At 45.1% G+C, this 20,032-nt stretch overlaps 1 protein-coding gene across 1 annotated transcript in view; it reads right to left on the bottom strand.

Moving 5' to 3' along the window:
* Positions 1-15,192: 15,192 nt before the first annotated feature.
* UFL1 (UFM1 specific ligase 1) overlaps positions 15,193-20,032 on the bottom strand; it is a 103,454-nt gene continuing 98,614 nt past the window's right edge. The window contains exons 18-19 of the mRNA XM_069726345.1: positions 17,479-17,659; positions 15,193-15,517 (exon numbers count right to left, since the gene is read on the bottom strand). Of these exons, the coding sequence (XP_069582446.1) occupies positions 15,299-15,517; positions 17,479-17,659 (400 nt within the window). The 3' untranslated portion in view covers positions 15,193-15,298. The remainder of the gene's footprint in view (positions 15,518-17,478; positions 17,660-20,032) is intronic.

Below are 20,032 nucleotides of genomic sequence, written 5' to 3' on the forward strand. Positions count from 1 at the left end.
CAGGAAGGTAAAGAATATTGCAATTTTTTATTTTTAACATTATATCTTGTTACTATTGATGCTGCATAGGCATCATCAATAATAAAGAGAGAGCAAATTTCCCTGACTGGAAATTCTTTCATGCATGCTCAGTTTCAAAAGACGGAACCCGTGGCTGGATTCCTGCTTTTGACAGTCAGTGACGGATCCTGCATCCATAGGCTTCCAATATAGCCAACGACGGGCAGCGCAGGATCCATCGCTGAGCAATTTTCCGACGTGCAGAAAAAAACCTTCCTCTGTGTTGTCCCCGCCCAATGGACAGCGATTTTCCGACGGATCCAGTGCATGACGGATGAAACGGAAGGCCATCCGTCGCTAATACAAGTCTATGGAAAAAAACAGGATCCAGCAGAAAAATTAGCTGAATCCGGTTTTCTCAAAAATCGACGGATTTCGACGGGAGTTCAAAGACGGAAGTGTGAAAGAGGCCTTACTCATATCCTGTCAGCCAGAGAGTTCAGCAGAACTGTCCATACAATATGTAGTAATCAAAGTGAAATATTATACTCAAGATTAAATGAAGGAGTCAATCACCTTCTAAGAGATTTGTCACACTTAGGGTACCGTCTCACAGTGGCACTTTGGTCGCTACGACGGCACGATCCGTGACGTTCCAGCGATATCCTTACGATCTCGCTGTGTCTGAAACGCTACTGCGATCAGGGACCCCGCTGAGAATCGTACGTCGTAGCAGATCGTTTGAAACTTTCTTTCGTCGTCTAGTGTCCCGCTGTGGCGGCATGATCGCATCGTGTAACAAAGGTGTGCACGATATTGTATACCATGTGCGCATAGTAACCAACAGCTTCTACATCGCAAACACGTCATGAAATTATCGCTCCAGCATTGTGCATTGCGAAGTGTGACCGCAGTCTACGACGCTGGAGCGATAATGGTGCGATGCTGGAGCGTCATGGATCGTGCCGTCGTAGCGACCAAAGTGCCACTGTGAGACGGTACCTTTAGCGCAGAAAGTCTGATATTCTGTCAGCTGAGGAGTTCCAGTTTGTGGAGCAGACAAATTATTCTTCTTTGGAGGAATAAGTGAAGGATATCTGAAAAAAAACTACTTTCATCTTGATGAAATTCATAAGATAATTAAATAGAGAACCAGAATGTTTTTTCAAGGCAAAGCTTGAGAATCTACCTCTAGGCGCCCCAAAGCCTTCAAAGTGGAAAATGCCTCAAATATGGTGATAATGGCTGTATGAAAGCATCTAAGAAATAGCCTGATTCTTACAGAGATTTAGGAGCAGATTTCTACTAATTAAGATCAGTGCAGTGAATGGGGTCTAAGCATCACCATAGTTATGGGCATAAACAGCAGAGAAAAAGAAAATATGCGGCACTCACCCCAGAATAACTGTGAAGATTGTGGTCTTTATTGGAGAAAACTGCAAGTTACATCCATCAGGACATCAGGTATATACGAGGGTGCGGTGCTCCTATACCGCACCCTCGTATATACCTGATGTCCTGATGGATGTAACTTGCAGTTTTCTCCAATAAAGACCACAATCTTCACAGTTATTCTGAGGTGAGTGCCGCATATTTTCTTTTTCTCTGCTGTTTATGGATTTCTTGTTGGACATTTATGCAGAGCACCGGTTCCTATACTGATTGTGGCGCCTGAATACACAGCTGTCCGCTAATAGTCCTGACTGCTTGGAGACGTTCTACTCTAGTGCCGTTCTACTTTCTGTATTTTTATAGTTATGGGCATGTTGACCATGGGTACAAACATCCCTACGGAGGGTAAGGCTCCTATTTACAAGACTCCATGGACAGGCAAACCAATGGCAGTATGATGGATGAGTCGGGGATTGGCAAATACCAGGAGAATTTTACCTGCCTAATTGCAAACGCTATAAAAGTTTTGTGAAGAGATAGCGATATGTTTTTTCTTTTTTTACAGTGGTTGGTGTAGGTCCCTTAATTCAAATGTAGGGAAATCTTAATACATCAGCATGTCAAGTCATTTTGGACAACTGCATGGCCTTTTCCATTTTAGTATGACAGGGCCCAAGTGCACAATGCAAGATTGATAAAAAACATGGCTGGGTGAGTTTGGTGTGGAAGAATTTGACTGGCAAGCAAAGAGCCCCGAAACTCAACAGCATCAAACATCTTTGGGATGAACTGAAACAGATTACGAAATAAGACCTCTCATCCAACATCAAATGTCTGACCTCACAAATGCTCTTCTGGATGAATGGGCAAAAATGGGCAAAAATGTATACACTTCAAAATATTGGAGAAAGCCTTCTCAGAAAAATGGAAGCTGACCTGGGTTTAGAATGGAATGTCAAAAGCTCCTGTGGGTGTAATATGCAAGTGTCCCAATATTTCCATAAAGTGGATAGAAATTTTAATTGATTTACCGTATATGGCAATGACATGAAACCTGAACACTTCTTTAGACAAGCAAAGTAACACCACAAGCCTCTTTCTCCAGGTTTATTCTGCATCGTAATCTAGAAATATGACTCTAGAAGTTGTGGGGCTTTTCATTCGCACAATGTCTTCATCCATGTCTTTAATATTTTTTTTTTATACAAATGATAAAGTATTTCCACTCATGAAAAGATAACAAGCTCAATTTATTGAACGAAGACCAAGAAACACAAAAATAAACACCAAACATATTTTGCATCCATTCTTCTATTCATTTTATAATGATAATTTGAAGGGACAAACTAAATTTTTCATTTGGAAATATATATTTTTTACAAATCGTTTGTGAAATAAAGCAAGTTACCATCTCTTAGAGATATTTTAATGAAATATGATGCTTGGTAAAGTCAAGCAAACACTCATGCATCTGTAGTACTAAGAGTTCAGAAAAGGGCAATGGAAAATTGGGAGATATGGATTAGGCGTCATTTTTCACTGACAGAATTATACAAATGCTAGAAGCTCAATTTGACAATTTCTGGCCAATTTTGCCCTAAATTTAGTACAATAAGATATTACTTATTACTAGGCATTACAGCCAAGTACTTCTTTCAAACTTGCCAGCGCGAGCATGTGCTTCTATATGTGGACAGAACAAACCAGCTCCATACCTACTCTAAAACTACAACTCCCAGCAAGTCTTAACTTTTGCAAAATATGGCGATATGGTTTTGCAGTATTTGAGGAGCCACTGGTTGGCAAACACCGGTGTTAAGCAATTGGCCTGGAGTCTAAGGGTTTGTGCAAAGTCCTTCTTTTTCAGGAGGCTACACTCTGTATTGTGCCTGAAAAAGTGCTAAATAAACGCACAAAAGAATAAACACAAGCACAGCAATGTAAAAACAACTTGCTGTCCATATGTGGTCTTCTTGAACTTCTTTTAACTGCATCAGTTATCCAAAGATGCAAAGTGGTTAAAAAGAAATGACGGAATAGTACGTCAGCTGGCAGTATCCCCCGCTTTGAGGTGGGCTCCGGCGGTGAGCCCACCTCAAAGCTGCGACATGTCAGCTGTTATCAACATGTGCCCGAGCGGAATCGCGATCCGCCAGCACCCATTAGCTAGTTAAATGCTGCTGTCAAACTGACAGCGGCATTTAACAAGAGCTGCCGGCAGCGCGTCCGGAAGTATGCGCATCGCTGACCCCCGTCATGTGATCGGGGGTCATCGGTGCGTTGCCATCACAACCAGAGGTCTCCTCGAGACCTCTATGGTTGTTGATGGCAGATTGGTATGAGCGCCACCCTGTGACCGGCGCTCACAGCAAGCCTGTAATTCTGCTGCATAGAGGTGATCTGTGCATCACCTCTATGTAGCAGAGGCGATCGAGTAGTGCATGTTTCTAGGCTATTGAAGCATGCCAAAATAAAAAAAGTGTTTAAAAATTTAAAAAAATAAAAAAAATATAAAAGTTTAAAATCACCACCCTTTTACTATTCATTTTTATAGCGCCATTTATTCCATGGCGCTTTACATGTGAACGGGGCACATATAGACAAGTACAATAAACATGAGTAAAACAAGGCACACACAAGTACAGGAGGAGAGAGGACCCTGCCCGCGAGGGCTCACAGTCTACAGGGGATGGGTGAGGATACACTAGGTGAGGGTAGAGCTGGTCATGTGGCGGTTCAATATACTGGGGATCACTGCAGGTTGTAGGCTTGTTGGAAAAGGTGGGTCTTCAGTTTCCTTTTGAAGGTTTCTGTGGTAGGCGAGAGCCTGATGTGTTGGGGTAGAGAGTTCCAGAGTATAGGGGAAGCACGGGAGAAGTCTTGGATGCGGTTGTGGGAGGAAGAGATGAGAGAGGAGTAGAGAAGGAGATCATGAGATTATCGAAGGTGGCGTGTAGGTAGGTAACGGGAGACCATGTCACAGATGTATGGAGTAGTCAGATTGAGAATGGCTTTGTATGTCATTGTTAGTGTTTTGAACTGTAGCCTCTGGGCAATAGGAAGCCAGTGAAAGGCCTGGCAGAGAGAGGCTGGGGAGTAACGGGGAGACAGGTGGATTAGTCGGGCAGCAGAGTTTAGGATGGATTGGAGTGGTGCCAGAGTGCTAGAGGGGAGGCCAGAGAGTTGGAGGTTGCAGTAGTCGAGGCGGGAGATGATGAGGGCATGTACTAGTGTTTTTGTGGTTTCATGTCAAGGAATGCACGGATCCGGGAAATGTTTTTGAGTTGGAATCGGCAAGAGGAGGCAAGGGCTTGGATATGTGGCTTGAAAGAGAGGGTAGAGTCAAGGATCACCCCGAGGCACCGAGCGTGCGGGATCGGGGAAAGTGAGCAGCTATTGACATTGATGGATAGGTCAGGTGGAGGGGTAGAGTGAGGTGGGGGAAAGATGATGAATTCTGTTTTGTCCATGTTGTTTTAGAAAACGAGCAGAAAAGAAGGATGAAATAGACATTGTGGGATTTTGGTCAGCACGGAAGTGAGGTCGGGTCCAGATAGGTAGATCTGCGTGTCATCAGCATAGAGATGATATTGTAAACCGTGGGATTCTATGAGCTGTCCCAGGCCGAAGGTGTAGATGGAGAAGAGTAGGGTTCCTAGAACTGAGCCTTGGGGAACACCGATAGACAGGGGGCAAGATGAGGAGGTGGTGTGGGAGAGGGAGACACTGATTGTCCGGTCTGTTAAATATGATGAGATCCAGGATAGGGCCAAGTCTGTGATGCCAAGAGATGAGAGAATCTGTAACAGGAGGGAGTGGTCCACAGTGTCGAAGGCAGAAGACAGGTCCAGGAGGAGGAGGACAGAGTAGTGTCGCTTGGTGTTGGCGGTTAGTAGGTCATTGGTCACTTTAGTTAGGGCAGTTTCAGTTGAGTGATGTGTTCAGAAGCCAGATTGTAACCGGTCAAAGAGGGAGTAGGAGGAGAGGTGGGAGGACAGTTCAAGATGGACATGCTGTTCCAGTAGTTTTGAGGCATAAGGGAGAAGGGATATCGGGAGATAGCTGGACACAGAGGATGGGTCGAGGGTGGGTTTTTTGAGGATGGGTGTGATTGATGCGTGTTTAAAGGATTAGGGGAAGACACCGTTTGTAAGTGAGAGGTTGAAGAGTTGTGTTAGGGTTGGGATGAAGACTTTTGCGAGGTTAGGGATGAGGTGGGATGGGAGTGGGTCAAGGGTGCAAGTGGTGAGATGCGATCTTGATAGAAGGATGGAGAGCTGATCGTCTGTCATGGTGGAGAAGCTGGCTTTGGAACAGGGCTGGGAAGTCAAGAGGAGGGGCATTGGGGCTGCGGGCCAAAGCTTTGTCTGATGTTATCTATCTTCTGCTTAAAGAAAGAGGCACATTCTTCAGCTGAAATGAGAAAGGAGGGAGGAGATGCTGGGGGACGGAGTAGAGAATTGAAAGTGTTGAAGAGCTGTTTAGGGTTGTGAGTCAGGGATGATATGAGAGATGAGAAGTACTATGCCTACAAGTAGTATTCAACCCCCTGCAGATTTAGCAGGTTTACTAAGATGCAAATAAGTTAGAGCCTTCAAACTTCAAACAAGAGCAGGATTTATTAACAGATGCATAAATCTTACAAACCAAAAAGTTTTGTTGCCCAGTTAAATTTTTATAAATTTTAAACATAAAAGTGTGGGTCAATTATTATTCAACCCCTAGGTTTAATATTTTGTGGAATAACCTTTGTTTGCAATTACAGCTAATAATCGTCTTTTATAAGACCTGATCAGGCCGGCACAGGTCTCTGGAGTTATCTTGGCCCACTCCTCCATGCAGATCTTCTCCAAGTTATGTAGGTTCTTTGGGTGTCTCATGTGGACTTTAATCTTGAGCTCCTTCCACAAGTTTTCAATTGGGTTAAGGTCAGGAGACAGACTAGGCCACTGCAACACCTTGATTTTTTGCCTCTTGAACCAGGCCTTGGTTTTCTTGGCTGTGTTCTTTGGGTCGTTGTCTTGTTGGAAGATGAAATGACGACCCATCTTAAGATCCTTGATGGAGGAGTGGAGGTTCTTGGCCAAAATCTCCAGGTAGGCCGTGCTATCCATCTTCCCTTGGATGCGGACCAGATGGCCAGGCCCCTTGGCTGAGAAACAGCCCCACAGCATGATGCTGCCACCACCATGCTTGACTGTAGGGATGGTATTCTTGGGGTCGTATGCAGTGCCATCCAGTCTCCAAATGTCACGTATGTGGTTGGCACCATAGATCTCGATCTTGGTCTCATCAGACCAGAGAACCTTGAACCAGTCAGTCTCAGAGTCCTCCAAGTGATCATGAGCAAACTGTAGACGAGCCTTGACATGACGCTTTGAAAGTAAAGGTACCTTACGGGCTCGTCTGGAACGGAGACCATTGCGGTGGAGTATGTTACTTATAGTATTGACTGAAACCAATGTCCCCACTGCCATGAGATCTTCCCGGAGCTCCTTCCTTGTTGTCCTTGGGTTAGCCTTGACTCTTCGGACAAGCCTGGCCTCGGCACGGGAGGAAACTTTCAAAGGCTGTCCAGGCCGTGGAAGGCTAACAGTAGTTCCATAAGCCTTCCACTTTCGGATGATGCTCCCAACAGTGGAGACAGGTAGGCCCAACTCCTTGGAAAGGGTTTTGTACCCCTTGCCAGCCTTGTGACCCTCCACGATCTTGTCTCTGATGGCCTTGGAATGCTCCTTTGTCTTTCCCATGATGACCATGTATGAGTGCTGTTCACAGGTTTGGGGAGGGTCTTAAATAGTCAGAAAAGGCTGGAAAAAGAGATAATTAATCCAAACATGTGAAGCTCATTGTTCTTTGTGCCTGAACTACTTCTTAATACTTTAGGGGAACCAAACAGAATTCTGGTGGGTTGAGGGGTTGAATAATAAATGACCCTCTGAAAAGACTTCACAATTTAAAAAAAAAATAAACAAAGAAATAACATTCTTTTTTGCTGCAGTGCATTTCACACTTCCAGGCTGATCTACAGTCCAAATGTCACAATGCCAAGTTAATTCCAAATGTGTAAACCTGCTAAATCTGCAGGGGGTTGAATACTACTTGTAGGCACTGTAAGTTTGTTTTGCGGCAGTGAGCGCGGACTTGAAGCTGGCGAGGGACTGCTTGTATGTGCAGTGAAGTGCTCAGCAGAACGAGATCTCTTTCATCGCCGTTCAGCGATCCTGGAAGCCCGTCTCAGTTCTTTGGCCAGGCTGGTTAACCAGTGCTGCCTGTTGCTGTTATTGTGGTGTTATAAAAAGAGGCAGCAGCATCTGTGTCATGGAAGGAAGCTATGTCTGTAAGAGGGAGAAGGGACTCAGAGAGTGATTGTAAATTGAGGTGTTTGAGATTTCTGCGAGGGTGAGAGTTTGTGGAGTGCAGGTTGCGAGCTAGGAGGGGATAGAGAAGAAAATGTCAATAGATTGTGGTCAGACAGGGGGAGGGGTGAGTTAGTAAGATTAGTAAGGGAACAGAGGCGGGTGTGGCCAATGTGTGGCCATCTTTATGGGTGGCTGCAGATGACCATTGAGTGAGACCAAAGGAGACAGTGAGCAATAAAAGTTTAGAGGCGGCTGAGGTGGAAGTGTCAATGGGGATATTGAAGTCATCCATGATGATAGTGGGGATGTCGGCTGAGAGGAAATGAAGTAACCAGGTGGTGAAGTGGTCAAGAAAGGTGGAGATGGCTAGTTCTGGGGGGCGGTAGATGACAGCCAGCTGGAGATTGGAGGGGGAGTAGATTCGGACAGAGTGCACCTCGAACGAGGGAAGAGTAGCAGAGTGTGGTAGTGGAATTGGGGTAAAGGAGCAGGTATCGGACAGGAGAAAGCCAATCCCTCCACCACGTTTGTTGCTGGGGCGAGGGGTGTGAGAGAGGTGGAATCTACCATAGGAAAGAGCAGCTGGAGAGGCTGAGTCAGATGGGGGGTAAGCCAGGTTTCAATGATGCCGAGGAAGGAGAGTTTGTTATTGATAAAGAGGTCGTGGATAAATGACAGTTTATTGCAGACAGAGCGTGCGTTCCATAGTGCTCCAGGTAGGGAAATTGGGGGCTGGATGAATGGGTATGAGGTTACTGTGGTTGCGAAGACGTGTAGAGGATCGTGGCAGGGGATTAGAAATGAGTGTGGGGATGTGATGAGGAGGTCCAGGATTTGGGGATATGTCGCCAGCAATGAGGAGCAGTAGACAGAGCGTTAGAAGGTGTGAGCTGGATAGGTCATGATGTGGCCGTGTGTGCCTGGAGAGAAAGGATTGTATGTGGGGGAATAGTTCTGTGGTGGTGAGGTGAGGTGGCTGCGGAGGATGGAGGAAGAAATGACTAGTTCCTTACTTGGTGGAGGGATTACAGGAAATAGGAAGAAATAAAGTAGTATGGGGGTGAATGTTAAAAGAAACCGAAACATTATAGTAGTTTTCTATTCCTTTACCCTCCAGTCAATTCCAGTCCAATTCTAGTCTAATTCATAGTAATTAAAAATCTGTAATTTAATAGATGGAATTTCAAAGATTTTCAGACACGTCTGGTCAGACTCATGGCTATGAATATATGTGCACCTAAGGGCTCACAGCTGAGAGGGGGGATGTGGGCGTGTGTGTCCAGAGCACATGTTCACAGTTAAGCCAGGTCATAAAGAGGGGGTGGGGGGTAGATTGGCCACTCAGGTGTGCAAGGAAGACGCAAGAGGAGTGAAGTACGTATGGATAGAAAATAATGGTTAAGCAAAGCATGCCGGGTGGCAATTACATGCACTTCACATAAACAGACATTGCAGGAAAAGCGGAGTAGATGAGCAGCATACCAGGTGGAAATTACATGCACGTCACATAGACAGACATTGCAGGAAAAGCGGAATAGATGAGCAGCATACCAGGTGGCAATTACCCTTTCGCCCCAATGAAAATAAAACAAACAAAAATAATCAAATCTATATATATTTGTTGTCGCCACGTTCAGAATCGCCCAATCAAAAAAAAAAAAAAAAAAAAAAAAAAAAGAATTAACCTGTTCGCTAAACGGCATAGCGAGAAAAAAAAATCAAAACGCCAAAATGACATTTTTTTGGTCGCCGCAACACTGCATTAAAATGCAACGAGCGTTCAAAATATCCTATGTGCACAAAATGGTATTAAAAACGTCAGCTCGGCACGCAAAAAATAAGCTCTCAACCAACACGAGATCACAAAAAATGGAGACGCTACGGGAATCGGAAAATTGCGGAATTTTTTTTACCACTTAGATAAAAGAGAACCTAGACATGTTTGGGGTCTATGAAATCATAATGACTTGGAGAATCATAATGGCAGGTCAGTTTTAAAATTTAGTGAACCTAGCAAAAAAGCCCCCAAAAAAACCAAGTGTGGGATTGCACTTTTTTTTGCAATTTCATCGCACTTGGAATTTTTTTTCCCGTTTTCTGTTTCACGACATGGTAAAATCAATGGTGTTGTTAAAAAGTACAACTCATCCCGAAAAAAATAAGCCCCCACATGGCCATATTGACGGAAAATAGGGATTTTTGTGTACTCACCGTAAAATCCTTTTCTCCGAGCCACTCATTGGGGGACACAGGACCGTGGTGTATGCTGCTGCCACTAGGAGGCTGACACTAAGTAAATAAAAAAAGGTTAGCTCCTCCTCTGCAGTAGGCTGCCGTCACACTAGCAGTATTTGGTCAGTATTTTATATCAGTATTTGTAAGCCAAAACCAGGAGTGGAACAATTAGAGGAAAAGTATAATAGAAACATATGCACCACTTCAAATTTATCACCCACTCCTGGTTTTGGCTTACAAATACTGATGTAAAATACTGATCAAATACTGCTAGTGTGACGGCAGCCTTATACACCGCCCACTGGCTCCTGATAGAACCAGTTTAGTGACCAAGCAGTAGGAGATTAACAAAAATTTTAACCGTAAGTACAACATGTCAAAACTATAACGCTCATCATAGGCAACAAGCCAAAGAAGGGTGGGTGCTGTTTCCCCCAATGAGTGGCTTGGAGAAAAGGATTTTACGGTGAGTACACGAAAATGCCTATTTCTCCATCGCCACATTGGGGGACACGGGACCGTGGGACGTCCCAAAGCAGCCGCTGGGTGGGAAATAACCACATAACAGTGTAAACTCACGGCGCCTGCTGTCTAAAGATGCGCTACTGCTGCCTGCAGAATACGCCTACCCAGGCTTGCATCTGCAGATGCCCGAGTATGAACATTGAAATGCTTTGAGAAAGTGTGCAGGCTAGACCAGGTTGCAGCTTTGCAAACTTGCTCTGCACACGCTTGATTCCGAATGGCCCAGGAAGCACCCACTGACCGAGTGGAGTGTGCCCTGATGCCCGCTGGGATAGGCTTGCCTCTGATGCGATAAGCCTCTTTAATAGTCGACCGAATCCATCTGGTGATTGTCCACTTAGAAGCGGCCAGTCCCTTCCGGTGTCCTGCCGGGAGTACAAACAGAGCTTCCGTCTGACGAAAAGGTGCCGTCCTAGACACATACTGTCTGAGAGCCCTTACAAGATCCAGGGAGTGAGGAGCCTTCTCCACGCGGTGCCGCTGGGGCAGGACAAAACTAAGGAAGTACGATATCCTCGTTAAGGTGGAAGGAAGACACCACCTTTGAAAGAAAGGAAGGAGACGGTCTGAGGACCACCTTGTCTCGGTGGAATGTAAGGAATGGTGTCCGACAGGAAAGGGCAGCCAACTCCGAGATTCGTCTGATAGAAGTAATAGCGACAAGAAAGGCCACCTTCCATGAGAGAGATAGAGAGATGTCCTGCAACGGCTCAAAGGGAGATTCCTGCAGGACGCCTAGGACCAGATTAATGTCCCAAGCCTCTAGAGGTGCTCTATAGGGAGGCACCACGTGGGAGACTCCCTGAAAGAACGTTCTCACCTGGGGTTTGGAAACAATTTTACGCTGGAAAAGGACTGACAAGGCCAAGACAAGGGAGCTCTGCAATAGCCCCAAGTCCAGACTGGATTGAAGGAATTCCAAGATGGTAGGGATATTGAAAACCAACAGAGGGCGACCTCTACTTCTGCACCATTCAAAGGTCTTCCAGGTCCGATGATAGATGCGCAATGACACCGGCTTTTGAGCATTGATCAAGGTGGAAACTACTTCGCGGGAAAAAGCTGCTTGAGTCAGAACCCAGGATTCAACGGCCAAGCCATCAAACATAGGGCCCCAGAGTTCTGGTGGTAAATCGGACCCTGAGAAAGCAGCTCCGGACGATCTGGTAGTCGCCAAGGAACATCTGCGATGAGTTGGACCAGCTCTGCGTACCACGCCCGGCGAGGAAAATCCGGAGCGATGAGAATCACCGACACGCCCTCCGCCCTGATCTTCCGGATGACTCTCAGAAGGGCAGGGGAGGAAACAGATAAGGAAGATGAAACTGGCTCCAAGGAAGGACCAGCGCGTCCACCCTGATTGCCCTTGGGTCCCGAGACCGGGCCACAAAGTGAGGTACCTTGGCATTGAACCAGGAGGCCATCAAGTCCACGTCCGGAGTACTCCAACGAAGACAGATCTGTTGGAAAATGTCCTGATGGAGAGACCACTCTCCTTAGGCAAGACCTTGACGGCTTAGGAAGTCCGCAGCTCAATTTTCCACTCCTGGAATGTGAACAGCCGATATGACACAGTGGTTGTTTTCGGCCCAGCGAAGAACGTGCTCTACCTCGCGCATTGCAGCCCTGCTGTGGGCGCCCCCCTGATAATTTATATAAGCCACAGCTGTGGCATTGTCCGACTGGATAAGAATGAGGCGGCCTCCTTGGAGATGATGGAACCGCCTCAGGGACAGCCAAATTGCACGCATCTCCAGGATATAGATTGGAAGGCGAGACTCGTGATGAGTCCAAGTGCCCTGTGCAGTGTGATGGCGAAAAACAGCTCCCCAGCCGTGGAGGCTGGCATCAGTAGTGACTACCAGCCAATGGACTGGGAGGAAGGACATCCCTTGGAGAAGAGAGGTCCGGAGCGTCCACCATTGGAGTGCCTGCTTGACCCGAGGGGTCAGAGGACACGGTTGGTTGAGGGAAAAAAGACTCCTATCCCATTTGTACAACAGTACGTGCTGAAGGGGACGAAGATGCAGTTGCGCAAATGGAATTGCCTCCATTGCAGCCACCATCTTCCCGAGAATCCTCATGATGAAACGGATAGAACAGGGAGACGTTGATGGAGCTTCCGGACCCCTGTGAAGAGCTAGGACCTTTTTCTGAGGGAGAAGCACCAACTCTCAGGAAGTGTCCAAAGTCATGCCCAGGAAGGAGATCCGCTGAGCTGGGACAAGAGAAGACTTTTATAAGTTGATCAACCAGCCCAGCCGAGAAAGAGTATCCAACGCACTCCTCTCAGGCTTGGAAAGATGGGCCTTTGACCAGTAAGTCATCTAGATAGGGGAGCACGACTAGACCCTGAGCGTGTACTATGTCCATGAACGCCGCCATGACCTTTGTGAAAACTCTGGGGGCGGTGGTGAGGCCGAAAGGTAAGGCCGTGAACTGAAAGTGTCCCCCGCGGACAGCAAAGTGAAGGAACCTTTGGTGAGGCGGGAAGATTGGGATGTGAAGATAAGCATACTAAATGTCGATGGAGGCTAAGAACTCGCCTTGCTCCATCGAGGTGATGATGGAACCGAGGGACTCCATCCTGAAATGTCGGACTTTAACAAATCTGTTTAAGAGCTTTAGGTCCAGGATGGGCCTGACTGTTCCATCCCTCTTGGGGACGATGAACAGATTTGATCAAAAACCTCAGAACCTTTCGTCCTCTGGGACAGAGACAATGACCCCGTCTCGGCGGAGTGACTCAATGGCCTGGGAAAAAGCCCGAACGTGCGCTCCTGCTTAGGGGGGGCCGGGAAGCAAAAAAAACGGGTTGGAAGAGGGGGGGGGGGGGGGGGGTAATGCAATTTTGTATCCGGAGGACTCCAGATCCCTGCCCTACTCGTCGTGAACGACTGCAAGTTTAAACAGTGGTGGTGCAGAGGGGGCAGCCAGACACCATGGTAATGGGGGCCTTTGTGTATCCTAAGGGTTCGATCCCCTAGGATTTCGCAGGGCTGTGTCCTGCTGTGGCATCCCACGTCGCAGGAGAGGGTATGGGGAGGCGACATTCGCCGTGCTAGCCTATTGATGTTTGGGGGAGATCGGCCCCTTGAAAGGGTCCGTTGCCCCAGTCTTCCTCTTGCGCAAAAACAAAAAGGGTTACAAATAAATAAAAATAAAGAAAGTGTGGTCTGAATGACAGACCCCAGTGTGCCTCCTACGGACAACTAAGCTTAAACTGGTTCTATCAGGAGTCAGTGAATACTGCAGAGGAGGAGCTAACCTTTTTTGGTACTTACTTAGTGTCAGCCTCCTAGTGGCAGCAGCATACACCACGGTCCTGTGTCCCCCAATGTGGCGATGTAGAAATAAAAAAAAAAGTTATGGCTCTTGGAAGGAAGGGAGCGAAAAACAAACGAAAAAAGCTCCTTGGGTTAAGCCTGTGATGGGTCAGCATGCATTAAATTATCCTTGTAGTCTACCGCATAGGAAAGCAGAGAAGAATCTTTCCAACACAGTGTAGTATAGTCACCACAAAAAAAAAAAAAATACTTTGGGTTACACTTTTTTTTTTTTTTCCATATTCTTTACTAATCAGCTGCTGAACGGTAACCAAACTAATGATGTTACCAATCAGTAAATGCTTATGAAAGGATACTGAAGAGTTGATTTAGTTCCAAGCACGAGATCTTGCGATGCATGCAGTTCTTGCACCAAGACAGTGAGGAGTACCATAGAGAGTTGTGGGATCCAGCTCTATATGCCGGGATCCTACAACCTGGAAGTTCGGACCTAACTTGTGCTATGAAGTGTCAGGAATTTAAGGTGGCAATCATTTTGACAATAAATGCTATTTAGAAATTACCATCAGTCTGTGGCTGCCTACTGCTTTCTTAAATAAAAAGGGCAGCTTGATGATAGGAATTCTTTAGGTGTATCTCCAATGTCAGATTAGAACACTGTGTGAATTAAGCTTAACCAACCTCATTTAGGTTTCAGAATGGTTCATCATAACTTAGTTAAAACATCCCACAAAGACAATAATAGAGAGTGGGAGTTTTGTAAATCTATTCCCTGTTAGGTCTGGTAGTCAAGAGTAGAGGTAGTAGGAGAGGAGCTGCTTTTAGTCTTTATAGTAATAAAAGAAGAAAAAAAAAGGGTGTTTTTTTTTTTTTTTTCATTTTTCCATAGATCACCAAACAATCATCCATCCATCATCAGCAATCCAATGCAAAATTGTAATTTTGGGTTAATTATTAACTTTAAAAATTAAATCTGTAGACCGCCAGAGAGTATGTATTCTTAAAGGGAACCTGTCAGATTCATAATGCTCGAAATATGGTAAGTATCAGAGTCTGTTTGTGTGGTAGTAGTCAGATAAGTTTTTGCTTAAATGCTGTAGCATTTCTGAGAAAATATAGTTTGAAAACATGTAGCTGGCTTCTTTCTCTCCACCTCCTCCCAATGACTAACATGTTTCTCCTATATACATATATGGAAGAGACTTGTCAATCAACTGAAGTGGGGTCATATAGAAACCGGCAGATGACCTGCCTTGTACTACTTCGGTGCTCCTCTATAGTCCTTTGCCAGCTTTTCAAATTATGTTGGTTTGGGCAGTATGAATCTAATGACCGGTTTCTCTTAAATAATATTTTGGTCAAGAGCAGTAAGATTCTCCCCATCATAAAACTTATTTATTAATATTTCTTTATTTGCCAGAATCAAAATGGTCTCGAGTGTTCATCGGAGCTTAGCAGAAATAAAGCTGGTGGATATAAAAAGGAATCAATGCCTGGTTACTCTTCTGATGCTGAGGACTTTCTGGGTCGGAGAGCAAGATCTTTGATTGCAGCAGACAACTCTTGAAGTTCTTTTCTAATGACATCTGAATTTTTTTCAGATTCCTGTGCTAGATCTCCAGTTGTGTCTACATCATCATCATCCTTCTGCTTGGCCTGACCTATTAACTGCTTAACCACCAGGCTTTGGTAGTTAACCAACAAGCTGTGCTGTTCCTGTGTAAAAGAAAAAGAATATGCACAAAATAGTATTTACAGTATTTGCAGTCATAATCATCAATGTACACATGCTAATTAATACTCTTCTTGTACACTATACTGTGGATGAGCAAATTGTACACACCCCTGTTAAAATTTGAGGCTTTTCTCATTTGAGAAAAAAAAATTGTACTAAGAAGAATCATTTCAGACCTTTTTCCACCTTTTATATGTCGCCACATCGGAGATTTGTTTGTTCAGATAACTTTGACCAAGGTTTCAGACCTTTATTAGGCTGGGGTCACATTGCGTTTTGGTCAGAGCGCTAACGGACAGCGTTGCACGGCGAAATTAACGCCATGCAACGCGTCCGTTAGCGCTCCCATTGCCCGCAATGTACCAGCGCATTGCTAGCGCGTGTCATTTTCGGCACGCGCTAGCGACGCGCCGGTCTTTTGTAGCGCGCCTCGGACGCTGCTTGCAGCGTCCGCGGCGCGCCCGAGGTCCGTTCCCCGCTCTCGCAGATCGGGGATCTGCGAGAGCGGGGACGTTAACGCGACCCCGAAACGCGACCCTTTAAAAACATTGCGTTAGCGCAATCCGCTAGCGCTAAACGGATTGCACTAACGCAATGTGACCCTAGCCTTAGCCTGTTCGGGTTATGGCTTGTTCACAATCAATGTTAGGAAAGGCCAGATCATGCTAATATCCCAGCTTTTTAAAAGCCCAGCCTCCTCTAAGATTGTGCAAAAAAACAGCAGTCATGGGGCTGCCTAGCACTCTGAAAATGAAAATGGTGGAGAACCACAAAGCAGGGAAAGGCTATATGAAGATAGCAAAGTGTTTTCAAGTTTCCCTTTCCTCAGTTCAAAATGTAATTAAGAAATGGCAGTTTACAGAAGAAGTGGAGATCAAGAAAAGGTCTGGAAGACCACCTCAAAAGTGCCAAACTGAAGGTTTTACAATGGCCCTCGCAGTCCCCTGATCTGAACATTTTTGAAAATCTGTGGCTAGACCTCAAAATACCACTACATGCAAGACGACCTAGGAATCTCACAGAACTGGAAGAATTTTCCAAGGAAGAATGGATGAAAAACCGTCAAATGAGAATAGTCAAGCTGTGATACTGTACTTGCAAGAGGGAGTGCACAACCATGTAGGGTGCCCAATCTTTTGCATTGGCCCATTTTCCTTTTTGTAATTTTTAAAATGTAAAAAATTACAATATATTTTTGGGGGCCTACAATACAAAAGAAATCTGTTGTCTTTAACTTTAGGCCTTTTAGAGATCATTTCATTTTCAACTTGTTTAACTGTTCACAATAACAGTAATTTTGACCAGTGGTACCCAAAACTTTACATGCCACTGTACTTATTAAAAAGCTGTAATTCCTTAACACTTACTCCAATTATGATGAGAATACATTCATATTAAAGCGGAGAGTCTGCACGTTAAGCCCATATTGATTATATAAATGTATCTTGAATATGTTTTGGTAAATACCAAAATGCCAAAACTTGTGTCACGGTACAAATATTTCTGGACCCAACTGTAAATAGATAGTAAATCAATATGGTTTAAAAGCATGTCTTCAGAATCGTACATCTATGATCACTGGGGATCCTATTGCTAAGATCCCCACCGAATATAAAAGGGGTCCTATGTCTCATGAATATTTATGGGATTCACGACAATAGCTGACCATAGCATTTGGCTTTTTCATCATTCCCATAGACTTTGAATACCCTGCGGACATGTGATAAATTGGGATTGTTAATTAATATGCATACAAGATTTTTAATTGAATCTAAATATTCACCAGCAGTTCAGTAAAAAACAAAAATGGATCAGAGGGCTGAGCATTTTATGGATCTGAAATATACGATTCAATAGATGCCTTGTGTACATTACGTATGCTGGCTGGGCTGATGAGTTTTTGCGGTCCTCTGATAAAGATACGTTTTACGTATGACAATACCTCAGGGATCTTTGTGCTTAGGAATGAAATTATCTGTGGGACACATCTTCCGGGCGCATGAAGCATACAATGTGTTGTCAACTGAAACAACAAGACGGACGTCAGATGTAGTACCAGGGCGGCATCTTCTGTCAGTTTAAGCTGCTCTATAAGGGCTTGCCTGTGCTGGAACAAAACTTGCCTGAAAACAAAGAAAATAGAAATCATACAATCGTGTCATTTCATATATTGGTGAATGGTTTTAGAGAATCAATGCAAATTTACAGGGAACCTGATGATTGGGTCATGGAGCCCAAACCACATGCAGCATTAATCAGACGCCTGCTGCGGTATTACATCTGTGGTTTGCTCTGAAGCACCGCAGCAAGAATATACTTTGAAAGGCCATCTTGTGACTGTTCATTTTGGATGACTAGTTCGAAGCAGGTCCCCAATATCTTCTCCGTGTCTCCCGATTCCCAAGTCCCTACCTATATACATGTAAGGAGAGACCTCCAGTCAAACACACTCAGTAAAAATTACATGACTGCAATAGCGCAGTCCGAGTTTTATTCATACCGTGTGTGGTTCAGGCTGCATGACCCTTCTGTTAGGTTCCCTTTAACCCCTTCAAGTCGCGGCCCTTTTTCATTTTTGCGTTTTCGTTTTTCACTTCCCTCCTTCCCAGAGCCATAACTTTTTTATTTTTCCGTCAATATGGTCATGTGAGAGCTTATTTTTTGCGGGACAAGTTGTACTTTTGAACGACACCATTGGTTTTACCATGTCTTTTACTAGAAAACGGGAAAAAAATTCCAAGTGCGGTGAAATTGCAAAAAAAGTGCAATCCCACACTTGTTTTTTGTTTGGCTTTTTTGCTAGGTTCACTAAATGCTAAAACTAACCTGCCATTATGATTCTCTAGGTCATTACGAGTTCATAGACACCTAACATGACTAGGTTATTTGTTATCTAAGTGGTGAAAAAAAATTCCAAACTTTGCTAAAAAAAAAAAAAAAAAAAAAAAAAAGTGCCATTTTCCGATACCCGTAGCGTCTCCATTTTTCGTCATCTGGGGTCGGGTGAGGGCTTATTTTTTGCGTGCCGAGATGACGTTTTTAATGATACCATTTTTGCGCAGATACGTTCTTTTGATCGCCCGTTATTGCATTTTAATGCAATGTCGCGGCGACCAAAAAAAACGTAATTCTGGCGTTTCGGATTTTTTTCTCGCTACGCTGTTTAGCGATCAGGTTAATGCTTTTTTTTTAATTGATAGATCGGGCGATTCTGAACACGGCGATACCAAATACGTGTAGGTTTGGCTTTTTTTTTTATTGTTTTATTTAGGATGGGGCGAAAGGGGGGTGATTTAAACTTTTATATTTTTTATATTTTTTTCATATTTTTAAAAACATTTTTTTTTTTACTTGTGCCATGCTTCAATAGCCTCCATGGGAGGCTAGAAGCTGGCATAGCCTGATCGGCTCTGCTACATAGCAGCGATCATCAGATCGCTGCTATGTAGCAGAAATGCAGGTGTGCTGTGAGCGCCGACCACAGGGGGGCGCTCACAGCAGACCTGCATCAGTAACCATAGAGGTCTCAAGGACCTCTATGGTTACCTTCCTGATGCATCGCCGACCCCCGATCATGTGACGGGGGTCGGCGATGACGTCATATCCGGCCGCCAGGCCGGATGCGGTAGTTAAATGCCGCTGTCTGTGTTTGACAGCGGCATTTAACAGGTTAATAGCGGCGGGTGAATAGCGATTTCACCCGCCGCTATTGCGCGAACATGTCAGCTGTACAAAACAGCTGACATGTCGCGACTTTGATGTGGGCTCACCGCCGGAGACCACATCAAAGGGGGAATCACGGCATGCGCAGTAGATGTACGGCGCATGTCGTGAAGGGGTTAAAATAAGTGAAATAGTGTTATGCATTTTCAATTTTGCACTTTCTGTTTGATTAGATCAGACTGAAAGGGAACCCGCCATCAGATTTTGCCGCTATAAGATGCGCCTACCGCCTTTCAGGGCTTTTCTGCAGCATTCTATAATGCTGTAGATAAGCCTTCGGTCCCACACGCAAGTGAAGATATATAAATTATATTATACTCATCCGGGGGGGGAGTCCGGTCCGTTGGGTGTCGCAGGTCTGGTGCCTCCCATGTTCGTGCTACGCCGCCCTCCTACTTCTTCATCGCTCCCCGGCATCAGCACTCCTGCGCAGGCGTACTTTATTTGTCCTGTTGAAGGCAGAGCAAAGTACTGCAGTGCGCAGGCAACGGGAAACGTCAGAGAGGCCAGGCGCCTGAGCACTGTAGTACTTTACTCCGCCCTCAAAAGGGCAAATAAAGTACGCCTGCGCCGGAGCATGATGCTGGGGAGCCATGAAGAAGCAGGAGGGTGGCGTCACAAGAAGATGGGAGAGGTCGGACCCGGACCTGTGACACCCATCGGACCGCACAGGATCGTCCCCTCCGGGTGAGTATAATATAACTTATCTTTCTTCATTTGCAGGTCGGACCGGGTGCTTATCTAGAACATTATAGAATGCTGTAGATAAGCCC

Source organism: Ranitomeya imitator, chromosome 5 (assembly GCF_032444005.1).
Source record: "Ranitomeya imitator isolate aRanImi1 chromosome 5, aRanImi1.pri, whole genome shotgun sequence".
Lineage (NCBI taxonomy): Eukaryota > Metazoa > Chordata > Amphibia > Anura > Dendrobatidae > Ranitomeya > Ranitomeya imitator.